Source organism: Myxocyprinus asiaticus, chromosome 26, assembly GCF_019703515.2.
Source record: "Myxocyprinus asiaticus isolate MX2 ecotype Aquarium Trade chromosome 26, UBuf_Myxa_2, whole genome shotgun sequence".
NCBI lineage: Eukaryota > Metazoa > Chordata > Actinopteri > Cypriniformes > Catostomidae > Myxocyprinus > Myxocyprinus asiaticus.
Genome location: NC_059369.1, coordinates 19,274,422 through 19,287,235, shown reverse-complemented (window position 1 = coordinate 19,287,235; position 12,814 = coordinate 19,274,422). Strand labels below are relative to the sequence as shown.

General features: G+C 39.0%; 1 protein-coding gene across 8 annotated transcripts in view; it reads left to right on the top strand.

Annotated features, from left to right (window-relative positions):
• LOC127417368 (liprin-beta-1-like) overlaps positions 1–12,814 on the top strand; it is a 69,229-nt gene that overhangs the window by 22,969 nt on the left and 33,446 nt on the right. For 5 of the 8 annotated variants that reach the window (XM_051657363.1, XM_051657361.1, XM_051657358.1 and 2 more), the window contains exons 2-6: positions 5,566–5,649; positions 6,778–6,983; positions 7,680–7,769; positions 8,727–8,840; positions 9,097–9,228. In XM_051657363.1, coding sequence (XP_051513323.1) covers positions 5,586–5,649; positions 6,778–6,983; positions 7,680–7,769; positions 8,727–8,840; positions 9,097–9,228 — 606 coding nt within the window. In that variant the 5' untranslated portion in view covers positions 5,566–5,585. The remainder of the gene's footprint in view (positions 1–5,565; positions 5,650–6,777; positions 6,984–7,679; positions 7,770–8,726; positions 8,841–9,096; positions 9,229–12,814) is intronic. The other 3 variants (XM_051657364.1, XM_051657362.1, XM_051657357.1) reach the window with 1 other exon arrangement.

The window sequence follows — 12,814 nt, the reverse complement described above, 5'->3', positions numbered from 1 at the left end:
TTAAATTAAACTTTAAAACAAGTTCTGGAAAATAATAATTCTTAAACTATAATTATTATTTGCTGTGGTAACGAAAATTGGTATCGAGAACCGTGAAATTTCACTACCTACTGAAATTTTGGTACAGTGACAACACATGTGTGTGTGTAAATATATCTATATCTATATATATCTATATCTATATATATATATATATATATATATATATATATTAGTTGAAGTCTGAAGTTTACATACACCTTAGCCAAATACATTTAAACTCAGTTTTTCACAATTCCTGACATTTAATCGTAGAAAACATTCCCTGTCTTAGGTCAGTTAGGATCACTACTTTATTTTAAGAATGTGAAATGTCAGAATAATAGTAGAGAATTATTTATTTCAGCTTTTATTTCTTTCATCACATTCCCAGTGGGTCAGAAGTTTACATACACTTTGTTAGTATTTGGTAGCATTGCCTTTAAATTGTTTCACTTGGGTCAAACATTTTGGGTAGCTTTCCACAAGCTTCTCACAATAAGTTGCTGGAATTTTGGCCCATTCCTCCAGACAGAACTGGTGTAACTGAGGTTTGTAGGCCTCCTTGCTTGCACACGCTTTTTCAGTTCTGCCCACAAATTTTCTGTTGGATTGAGGTCAGGGCTTTGTGATGGTCACTCCAATACCTTGACTTTGTTGTCCTTAAGCCATTTTGCCACAACTTTGGAGGTATGCTTGCGGTCATTGTCCATTTGGAAGACCCGTTTGCGACCGAGCTTTAACTTCCTGGCTGATGTCTTGAGATTTTGCTACAATATATCCACATAATTTTCCTTCCTCATGATGCCATCTATTTTGTGAAGTGCACCAGTCCCTCCTGCAGCAAATCACCCCCACAACATGATGCAGCCACCCCCCATGCTTCACAGTTAAGATGGTGTTCTTCAGCTTGCAAGCCTCACCCTTTTTCCTCCAAACATAACGATGGTCATTATGGCCAAACAGTTAAATTTTTGTTTCATTAGATCAGAGGACATTTCTCCAAGAAGTAAGATCTTTGTCCGCATGTGCACTTGCAAACTGTAATTTGGCTTTTTTATGGCGGTTTGAAGCAGTGGCTTCTTCCTTGCTGAGCAGCCTTTCAGGATATGTCGATATAGGACTTGTTTTACTGTGGATATTTGTCTACCTGTTTCCTCCAGCATCTTCACAAGGTGCTTTGCTGTTGTTCTGGGATTGATTTGCACTTTTCGCACCAAACTACGTTAATCTCTAGGAGACAGAATGCGTCTCCTTCCTGAGCGGTATGATGGCTGCGTGGTCCCATGGTGTTTATACTTGCGTACTATTGCTTGTACAGATGAACGTGGTATCTTCAGACGTTTGGAAATTGCTCCCAAGGATGAACCAGACTTGTGGAGGTCCACAAATTATTTTTTTCTGAGGTCTTGGCTGATTTGAAGCAAAGAGGCACTGAGTTTGAAGGTAGGCCTTAAAATACATCCACAGGTACACCTCTAATTCAGTACACCTCCTATCAGAAGCTAATTGCCTAAAGGCTTGACATAATTTTCTGGAATTTTCCAAGCTGCTTAAAAGCACAGTTAACTTAAGTGTATGTAAACTTCTGACCCACTGGAATTGTGATATAGTCAATTAAAAGTTAAACAATCTGTCTGTAAACAATTGTTGGAAAAATTACTCATGTCATGCACAAAGTAGATGTCCTAAACAACTTGCCAAAACTATAGTTTGCTAATATGAAATCTGTGGAGTGGTTAAAAAATGTGTTTTAATGACTTCAACCTAAGTGTATGTAAACTTCTGACTTCAACTGTATGTTTTGTTCCTCTGGGAACGAAAATACGTTTATTTTTGTCTCCTTGCGGGTACAGATATGTACCAAAATCAAGGGTTCCACCCCAGTGACAGCCTTTGTACCTTAAACAGTAAATATTTTTCTAAGAATGCAGTGAGAACAAAGCCTAACTGCATCAACAGATATTTTAGCAAAATGTTTCCACTCAAAGGCAGGCAGGCACACATACTGTATCTCACAAGTGTATTTCCTTTCAACTTAAAGGAATATTCCAGGTTCAGTACAAGTTAAGCTCAGTCAACAGCATTTTGTTGATTACCACATAAATTAATTTAGACTTTAGCAAAAATTGAGGTTACAGTGAGGCACTTACAATGGAAATGAATGGGGACAATAAAAGTGAATGGATTTTACGGAACACAGGAATGTGAAGCGTATAATTTTATAAAAGCACTTGCATTAATTCTTCTGTTAAATTGTTTTATTTGAGCTGTAAAGTTGTATATAACTTTACACAGAAAAGGTTTGTAAGTGATTTTATTGCACTAAAATAATGTTTACATGCATATCCTTTGTCTTGTGGTTTTACTTTTGAAATAGTGAGTATTTAAATGTTCAAAAATTGGCCCCCATTCACTTCCATTGTAAGTGCCTCACTGTAACCTTTTTTTTTTTTTTTTAAAGGAGGAACGAGTCTAAATACATTTTTGTGGTAATCAACATTATGCCACCAAATGCTTTTGATTGAGCTCAGCTTGTATTGAACCCAGAATAATCCTTTAATCATTATTGGCATGATTTTGCTTAAGATATGTTACAAATATTGTTATAATGTTTAATTATAAGGGGGCAGCTTGTCTGTAGAGATTTTCCTTTGTCTGTGGTTTAAAAAATATATACTTGGATTATTTTTGTTCCAACTTTTTGATGGTTGACAGCATGCTGTTTGTGCACATGCATCAACACTCTTCATTTTCCACATGTTGATAGATCCAAAACCAGAATCTTGATTTCCAGTAACTCAGTTTGAATTATGATATGATTCAGAGTAGAAATATGAGCTTCACAAAGAGAGAGTGTTATCGCCTTTTGCAGGCTGGAAGCCACAGTGTTCAAGCCATGAGAGGAAATTCCAGCCATGCAAAAATCTGCAATGCAAAGCAACCTGCACTTAGCTTGAGTGTAGGCTGTGTGGTTGTTAAGGCACAACAAAATGCTTTCCACATTGAGAGAGGCAATACAGTGAGTTCTTGGTGGCTGCGTTGCACACTCTGAATAGTGTTATTAATGTAGATGGACAGAATTATCTAGAAATGCTGAGTGCAATGGCTGCAGGACAAAATGCAACAAATCTTTGACTTGCCGATTAGCAGTGTGAACACACGACAGATGTTATGTTTGGAAAACAGTTTTTCTAGACACAACATGATTCTCTCTACAAGGGTTTGATAAGTTATTTACATACATTTGAAGTAACAGATTGAAACTCTCCAGAATATTTTGAATATCTTGAACGGTTTGTGTGGGAGAAATTCTCTGACCCATGTATCACATACATCATTGACCCTTTGTTGGGAAAGGAAGCATGCTTTGAAGCATCTTTTCAACCTGATTGTTGGCTGCAAATACAGTATCTTAAAACCAAATGTTGCAAATGTGGTACACAGAAGAGGTGTATAAGGTATAGCTGTTATGATTTTTATTTATTTATTGTGTATTGTCATAGCCAGGATACTTCTGGTTAACTGCCATCATGTTTCAGTGGAAAGCTTTTGATCCACTTCATCTGACAGAATGTGGCCGCTGCATTTCCAGACTAAACATTTTCAAATTCAAAACTTGCTTTACACTCTGGAATTAATAGAGCTTGTTATTACAATTGTTATTACCATCAAGGTGATTTTTATTGAATAAGACACCCCTAGGGGGCCTGGGTAGCTCATGGTAAAAGACACTGGCAACTATCCCTGGGGTTTTGCTAGTTTGAAACCCAGGGTGTGCTGAGTGACTCCAGCCAGGTCTCCTAAGCAACCAAATTTGCCCGGTTGCTAGGGAGGGTAGAGTCACATGGGGTAACCTTCTCGTGGTCGCTATAATGTGGTTAGTTCTTGGTGGGGCGCGTGGTGAGTTGAGCGTGGATGCCGCGGTGGATGGCGTGAAGCCTCCACACGTGCTATGTCTCCGTGGCAACGCGCTTAACAAGCTATGTGATAAGATGCGCGGGTTGACGGTCTCAGACGCGTTGGCAACTGGGATTCGTCCTCCGCCACCCGGATTGAGGCCGAATCACTACGGCGACCACGAGGACTTAAAAGCGCATTGGGAATTCCAAATTGGGTAAAAAAAAAAAAGAATAAGACACCCCTTAAAAAGATCACCGACAAACCGAGAACAGCAGGTCTGACAATCATCCTAAATCAGTAGACAGACACGTTAGAGCCGTAGTGCTCACACAGGTGATGCAGGTTCGAGTCCAGACTGTAACATGTCCCAGAAAGCCCAAATGAAAAATCCTGTCCTTTACTAACATATCATTTCAGAGTGGTGCTTTGTAATTGATGTATTGCAAAAATTTATTTGAATGGCTCCAAATTGTTCAGTCACTCATCCTATTTGAATCTCAAGCTACATTTGTATGTTTATGCGTGAGAACAGAGATCATTATTAATACTGACAGACTAAATATCAGGACATGACCGGTTGTTTTTCACTTTCTTGTTTTGAGGATTAAAACTTGGAGAAAGCTGCTGCTGTTTTCTCAGGACAGAGCCAAAAATGATCAAACAGTGTGTCCCCACTAGGCCCCCAACAAAGTGCCTAGTGTCACCAGCAGCAGCACAAACACTGTGCAAATAATTTAAATAATTGGCTCAGTTATTCTTTGAATTGTGTGGCTAATGGGTGGCTCTTGACCGTGTAACCTAGGAAACAGTAGAGAGCTAAGAACCAGCCGGCCTTTCACCCAAAGGATGTGCTCTGCTCTCTGGAAGGCAGCACTGCTGTAATTTAACAAATGGGGATACCCGGTCAAGTTAAAGATAAGGTTTGGTACAAAGATAACGGGGAAGAATTGAGGTCATGCTGTACTTAAATAATAAAGTGTGCGTAAATTCTGCGCAACCAGTTTAACCAGAGTTTTGTCACTCTCCTCGTCCTCCATTGGTTGGGCAAGCAGATAGTCCCGTCTCCTTTTTTTGAGATATCAACCAACAAATATCTTTCTTTCTTATAATTGACTCAACTTGGATAGATTGATTCTGCATATTAAGATCAAATAGGAAACAGTATTTTAACATTGCAAAAATTACTGAAGCATTCAAATTGAATTGTCAAACATACATTTTAAAACCTACTTGATGCTACATTCAGTAGTTTAGCCATTCACACCTTTACATGTGGCTTCTGCATGATTTCTTCTGATCATCCTATCCAGTTCTAAATACTTTTAAGTTTGCCTAAAATTGATTTTGTTTTGTGATATAGCACGCTGCAGTACAGTGATGCAATAGTGTTGCTAAGTGCCACTCTAGCCAATGGCTAAAAACCGTATGTGGAAGGAATTTATGAATGCCTGTACGCCAATAGAGAATATGTAGAAGAAATTATTGTCATCTTTTCATTCAGTTTTGATGGTCTTGTTCAGTGTCTAAGCCATCAAAAGGATTTCTATTCATGTATGTTACATGTAGAGACTATTGAAATACATATTTTCATATAATGTTGTCAATAGTAGGTCTGTTCGTTTTGCTATTTTCCCCCTGATGCAGGATAAACAGAATTAAACAAAATGATGTCTGATGCCAGTGACATGTTGGCAGCAGCCTTGGAGCAAATGGATGGTATCATAGCAGGTAAAACATTTTTTAACTATGATTTTTTTTTATGTCTTATTCAAGTGAGCTTCATTAAATTTGTACTTGCCAAAAAAACAATGTTGAGGGAATAAAGTGTCCACATGTCCTCCATTTAAAAGGTTGATTCCCAATCCAAGAGTCTCCCCACACACACAGTATTGATCCAAATGAATTGCTAATGAAATGTTAAAAATGTGTCACTAGTTTTTTTGTAAGGCTGACATCTCGAGTTGGATCACATGCTTTCCTGAGATTTCAGCAATTAATGCTGGCCTAATTCTGATTTCAAGACTTGAGTGGCTGCTGTATTGCCTGCAGCATGATTTCTTATGTCATGCTATCTTTTTCTCCATAATGCTTAATAATTGTCTGTCATACTATTACTCTACTAAGAAAAATTAAAATTGTTGTATATTGTGCTAAATTTACACCATAGTAAAATTCTTTTAAAAGTTTCTTATTCCTGCATTGTCTGCCAGACCTTTTAACTCTCACTCACAAGCAATAAAGGAATGGTTCACCCAAAAATGAAAATGTTCTCATTATTTACTCACCCTCATGCCGTTCCAGATGTGTATGACTTTCGTTCTTCTGCAGAACACTAACAAAGATTTTTAGGTTATTTCAGCTCTGTTGGTCCAAACAATTCAAGTGAATGGTGACCAGAACTTTGAAGCTCCAAAAAGGACATAAAGGCAGCACGAAGAATGCAAATTCCAAAAACAAAAGAAGAATGTGAAAGTGAAGGAGATTTATTGTAAAAAAAAAAAAAAAAAAAAGGACTTACATATTGATCTGTTTCTCATCCACACCTATCATATCACTTCAAAAGACATGGATTAAACCACTGGAGTCTTATGGATTACTTTATGCTGACTTTATGTCCTTTTTGGAGCTTTAAAGTTTTGGTCACCATTCACTTGCATTGTGAGGACCTACAGAGCTGAAATATTCTTCTAAAAATCTTCGTTTGTGTTCAGCTGAAAAAAGAAACTCATACACATCTGGGATGGCATTAGGGTGAGTAAGTAATTGTTCATATTTGGATGAACTATCCCTTTTAAATGATGCCATTACTTTCTAGCTTGGTATTAATGTTTAGAGAATTTTGTCCTTGGCACTCAGGTTCCAAGGCTCTGGACTACTCCAATGGCATCTTTGATTGTCAGTCCCCAACATCGCCCTTCATGGGCAGTTTGCGTGCCTTGAACTTACTGGAGGACCTTAGGGGCGTACTGGAGCTAATGGACACAGAGGAGAGAGAAAGCTTGCGCTGCCAGATCCCTGACTCTACTGCAGACACTCTGGTGGAGTGGCTGCAGGGGCAGCTGGTATGTAAATCACATTCCAGAACTCGGGAATTTACAGTCTCTAGTATGCACATACTGTATGGCCTAATGTACTACATGATGCCATGTTCTAGAGAGGTACATGGGTATTTATACTTTTTCTTTTTATAGCAGTAAAAAAAATCTTTGGGGGTGGTTGGAGATGAGATGGATGGTGGACTTCAGGGCGCCCACTTGTTTCTGTGGGCGCCTCGTTCCGCCCCTGTCAAGATGCCGCCCTGGGTGGCTGCCCATGTCGCCTATGCCTAAATCCGCCCCTGTCAAGCTGTATTAGAATTGCTGCATCATGTTTGTCTGTTTGGGTTTCATACTGTACATGCAATACAGCTAAACTGAAGACAGAGTTTTCGTTATAATTGCCTTAATATGTCGGTCAAAACAGGCCTAAGAAACATTGTTATTATTGTGTGTCCTGAGACAGATTGGAGAACTGCCATGAAAAAAAGTCAACATGTAATACTATATTTAGCTTACACAGAGTATTATGTTATTATGCACTCACCATTAAAATAGTGCATGCAATAGCTTGGATCTAGTGACCCTGTAAACCACAACTTTATTTTAAAATTCATATTTGTATTCATGAACACTTTTGTTCGCTCTTATATGTCTTTAGTAATGATTCATTATTTTTCTTTTTTTTTCTTTTCTTTTTTTTTTCTTTTCTTTTTTTTTCAGCAGTTAAATGGACACATTTCAATCACTGGTGATGTTTACCAGGACAGACTTAATCGTCTGGAAAGTGACAAAGAATCCCTTGTTCTTCAGGTAATTTTCTATATACAGTTGAAGACAGAAGTTTACATACACTTAGGTTGAAGTCATTAAAACTAATTTTTTAACCAATCCACAGATTTAATATTAGCAAACTTTAATATTGGCAAGTCGTTTAGGACATCTACTTTGTGCATGACACCAGTGATTTTTCCAACAATTGTTTACAGACTGATTGTTTCACTTTTAAAAGACTATATCACAATTCCAGTGGGTCAGAAATTTACATGCTCTAGGGTCAGAAGTTTACATGCACTAAAGTTAACTGTGCCTTTAAGCAGCTTGGAAAATTCCAGAAAATTATGTCAAGCCTTTAGACAATTAGCCAGTTAGCTTCTGATAGAGGTGTACTGAATTGGAGGTGTACCTGTGGATGAATTTTAAGACCTTCAAACTCAGTGCCTCTTTGCTTGACATCATGGGAAAATCAAAAGAAATCAGCCAAGACCTCAGAAAAAAAATTGTGGACCTCCACATGTCTGGTTCATCCTTGGGAGCAATTTCCAAATGCCTGAAGATACCACGTTCATCTGTACAAACAATAGTACGCAAGTATAAACACCATGGGACCACGCAGCCATCATACCGCTCAGGAAGGAGACGCATTCTGTCTCCTAGAGATGAACGTAGTTTGGTGCGAAAAGTGCAGATCAGTCCCAGAACAAAAGCAAAGGACCTTGTGAAGATGCTGGAGGAAACGGGTAGACAAGTATCTATATCCACAGTAAAACGAGTCCTATATCGTCATAACCTGAAAGGCTGCTCAGCAAGGAAGAAGCCTAATTGACCTAAGATGGGAAATGTTTTCTACGATTAAATGTCAGGAATTGTGAAAAACTGAGTTTAAATGTATTTGGCTAAGGTGTATGTAAACCTCTGACTTCAGCTGTAGATGTAGTACATGCATATAAAACAGTTAAGGCAAAAGTTAATGCTGATCATTCTTCGCAGGTGAGTGTTTTGACCGATCAAGTGGAAGCACAGGGGGAAAAGATAAGGGACCTAGACCTGTGCCTTGATGAACACCGTGAGAAACTTAATTCCACTGAAGAAATGTTACAGCAGGTATGTTAAAAATATTCCTTGCTTGTCTGAGATGTGATCTGGCGGTTGGGGTATATGTGCATTTTGTGCGGTAGAGCTTATGTTTGGGTGACCCTAGTCCCCATAGTTTCACTTTACTGTCCCATACTGGCCCATAAATATAGATCACTCGGATTATCTCTAATAAAAAATATTTGTAAGTAAATATATTCTTTATTCATGCTCAGATATGACAATATATGAATACTTGTCATGCATGTGAACCCTTGTTCCTTAGGAACTCTTGTGTAGATCAACGCTGGAGACCCAAAAGCTAGAGCTGATGGCAGAGGTTTCCAAACTGAAACTAAAGTTAACCGTCTTGGAGAAGGAGAGACTTGATTTTGACAAAAGGTTCGGAGATAGTGAGGTAAGAAACAAGCATGCACACTCGGTGAAGCAAGAGGGAAATAATTATGTAATTATTTTTTGTTTGAAAAGGTCAGTGGTTGTCCTTTAAATTTTAATGATAGTCATTGGTTAATATGTGATTCCGCCATTGGCATATAGAGCTCTATTGTTTCAACTGGTTTAAATATTCCAGTGATTACTGGACAAATGACTTGAATGTTTGTTGAGAATAGTGATTCTGCAACATAGACAGCCTTTTGTTCCTGTACAAGCTTGAAGCATGAAGTCTTGTGCTCAACAATGCACTCTGTTAGCATTTGCACATATACAGATTAGGTCATGTTGTGGTACAGAGATCTGTTCCAATCCAGTGGAATGTTGGGCTTTTAACTATTCTCTGCCTTGTTTGCTGTCTGAGCGGAAGGAACATGCAAAAACAGTCTTTACCAGATACCATTTCCTGTCCAAAGATTGGTTTGGGTGGCCTGTCTTCTCTATGGAAAGTAGTCGTTACCATAAAGGACTTGGCCCCACTGTGGATGTAGAGGAGTAAGAAGGGGTTGGCAAGTGTTAAATTTCCTTAATGAGAGGGTTTGGGGAATGCTGAGGTCCATGAAAATGTTTTTAACCAGTGGCGTGGAAAACACACATCTGGTGACTATAGATAGCACAGCACTGGACAGCATTGGATGGCAACCTTGTGTTCTTTGTCAGGTGTAGCAGGGCTCCGGACTGCGACCAAAAATAATTGATTGCAACAATAATTTAAATTCTAGTCGCCACTGGCGACAGTCGGGTTGTGTGCGTTCAAATGCGGTTTCATCAGATATCATCTTATGAGTTATTGAATTCATCTTTAGAGCGCATGTCTCGCCAGTGTGTCTCATGCCGCTTTTCACCCATTCTGTTGTGATGACGATTTCGCTGCACCGCACGCAACAACAAACCCAGCGCGAGAGAGTTGTGAACAAATGACTGTTTTGAACTGGATCTTTTTCATGAATCACCCGAAAAGAACTGAGGGTTTGAACTCAGGTGCTCAGGTTAGCAGTTTGAATCAGATTCACTTTCTCAGCGAATCAGCCATCAGTGAGCTCACAACTGGAGCGCAAACATTTCAAAATAAGAGTCCCATGTGTATTTCGGGCTACTTTATAATTAAAAGTCCCGTATTGTGTACCACTTTTTTCTTCTTCTGGTAACTATTAATTGGGACTGGAGTAGCACAATAAACTGCATCTGGGATTTTATTCAGTTTGCACTCTTGTAGTCTCTGTGTCTGGGCCATCTGGTAACAGTAAAGAAAGACTAAGGCAATATTTTAAAACAGTTTTAAATAAATTATGAAAGGGGTGCAAACTTATCTTCTCAACTATATATACTGTTTATTGATCCTTGGATGAATGGGTTATCAGCTGACTAACTTTTCCTCGGCTTCCTATCTTGTTTCTGAACAGCAATCTAAAAACAGCCATTTGGCTCCTCAATGTTTCAGTTTAGGAGCCAATGGCTCCTAAGTCATTTTTTTAATCTGGGGCCCTGTGTAGGGTAGTCTTAACCTCAGACGACATGCCCACGGACCACCCACAGTCCTGTTGGGTGACTGTCTGGTGCAAAGTTCTGGCCAGTTTTATCTGCAATATTCCTCAAATCGACAGTTTCAGTTAGTGCTGTCAACAGGGCTAAATTTGACATTTTCACTGAAATATTTCCAATATTCGAATTATATTGGAATTTTAAAGACATTATCCCAGGTAGGGGTAAAAATCTTATAGATATCTGATTTTTAAATTGACGTCGTCTCCTACGTCCACAAGAGGGCGCAAATAAATCAATATTAACCACTCAGCACCGTTATAGTGATTGTTTATTGCAAAGAACATATCTGGCTGTTAACAAATGTGTGTAAAATTATAAAGTCAAAAGATTTGGCCAGTTTATATTCTCAAATCAAATGTAAAACAAGAAAAGTTTCAAAAGACACTTCTATGTTAAGTTAATGTTGCACACAGTACCTATACCAGTGCCAAAGCCCTACCACAGACTGAAGCTTTATAATACCTGTGGTACCAAAGAGTTTTTCATTAAATACAGTTTAATGTACATACCTAATGCTTATGCAGCGAGATGCTGATAAGAGAGCAAGACATAGTCAACACACAGCCGCCAAAGACCTCCATCTTAGGTGGGGCGTTCACGCACACTTTGACAGTTGCGCCATATCTTGCTGTTTTTTCAACGTCTCATGAAGAAACAATGCATTTTTTCAGACACTGTGTCAATGTAACAGGAAATTCAGCATTTATAACGCATCATGAGACACCTGTGTTCTGTTCTATTCGTTACACTGCATCTGTCTTAGTCCAAGAATGTAAGTAGTTGTCAGTGTTTGGCACACATCCAATATTTGAATGCTCATTTTTGCATTCGAGTATGCATTTTTTATCTTGCATTCGACAAATTTTAATTTGAAAGCCCTAGTTCTAATCTATTTGTTGGTGTACACCAGTTTGTCTGGAAACTAGCTGGAAAGTTGTTTGTAGTGTTTACAAAGTACCTGCTTAATACAATGAGTGCTAATGAGGAAGATTTAACCACTGGATTTGCTAAATTTTGGCAGGTTAGTGGCATCAGATCTTTTTTTTTATTTTTTTGTGGATTTTTCCCCTTTTCCTCCCAATTTGGAATGGCCAATTCCCAATGTGCTTTTAAGTCCTTGTGGTCACGTAGTGATTTGCCTCAGTCCGGGTGGCGGAGGACGAATCCCAGTTGCCTCCGCGTCTGAGATCGTCAACCCGCACATCTTATCACGTGGTTTGTTGAGCACGTCGCCACGGAGACCGCCGTCCACTGGAGTCCACCGCGGCATCCATATTCAACTCACCACGCGCCCCACCGAGAACAACCCACGTTATAGCGATCACGAGGAGGTTACCCCATGTGACTCTACCCTCCCTAGCAACCGGGCCAATTTGGTTGCTTAGGAGACCTGGCTGGATTCACTCAGCACGCCCTGGGATTCGAACTAGCGAACTCCAGGGGTGGTAGCCAGCGTCTTTACTACTGAGCTACCCAGGCCCCCCTGGCATCAGATCTTTTAAAGGTATTCAGAGTTTTGTGTGAGGGACTTGGTAAGAATTAAATTAGACATCAATCACCTGTGTGCAGATCACCTCCCATAGAAAGCAGGTTTTGTTCTGATATTGACATACCTTCCCTTTTAGGCCATTTCTTTTTTTCTTTTTTTCTTTTTGAGAGCATGCCCATGTGATATTACCCATTCTTTTACAATTGTTAAAGCAGAGATAACATTAGTTATTGTTTAAACAGTGCACTAAATTGTGTTTGGTCTAAAGTGTGTTTGGTCTAGGATAGATGGTTAGGGCTGTTTCCTGTGTTATTTTGCTGCCAAACAATTTACTGGCTCAGCAAAACTGCACATTGTTTCCTAAAATATCCTGTATTTATTCGGTTAAGAATGTAATATGTAGCCTAATTTAATCAGAACTACTGTATAATGGAATACAGAATGTAAGTATTAAGATTGTCCTCGAGTTTGCCACCGGTTCACTGCTCCATGTGGATGTCTCTGTGTTTTTTGAGCA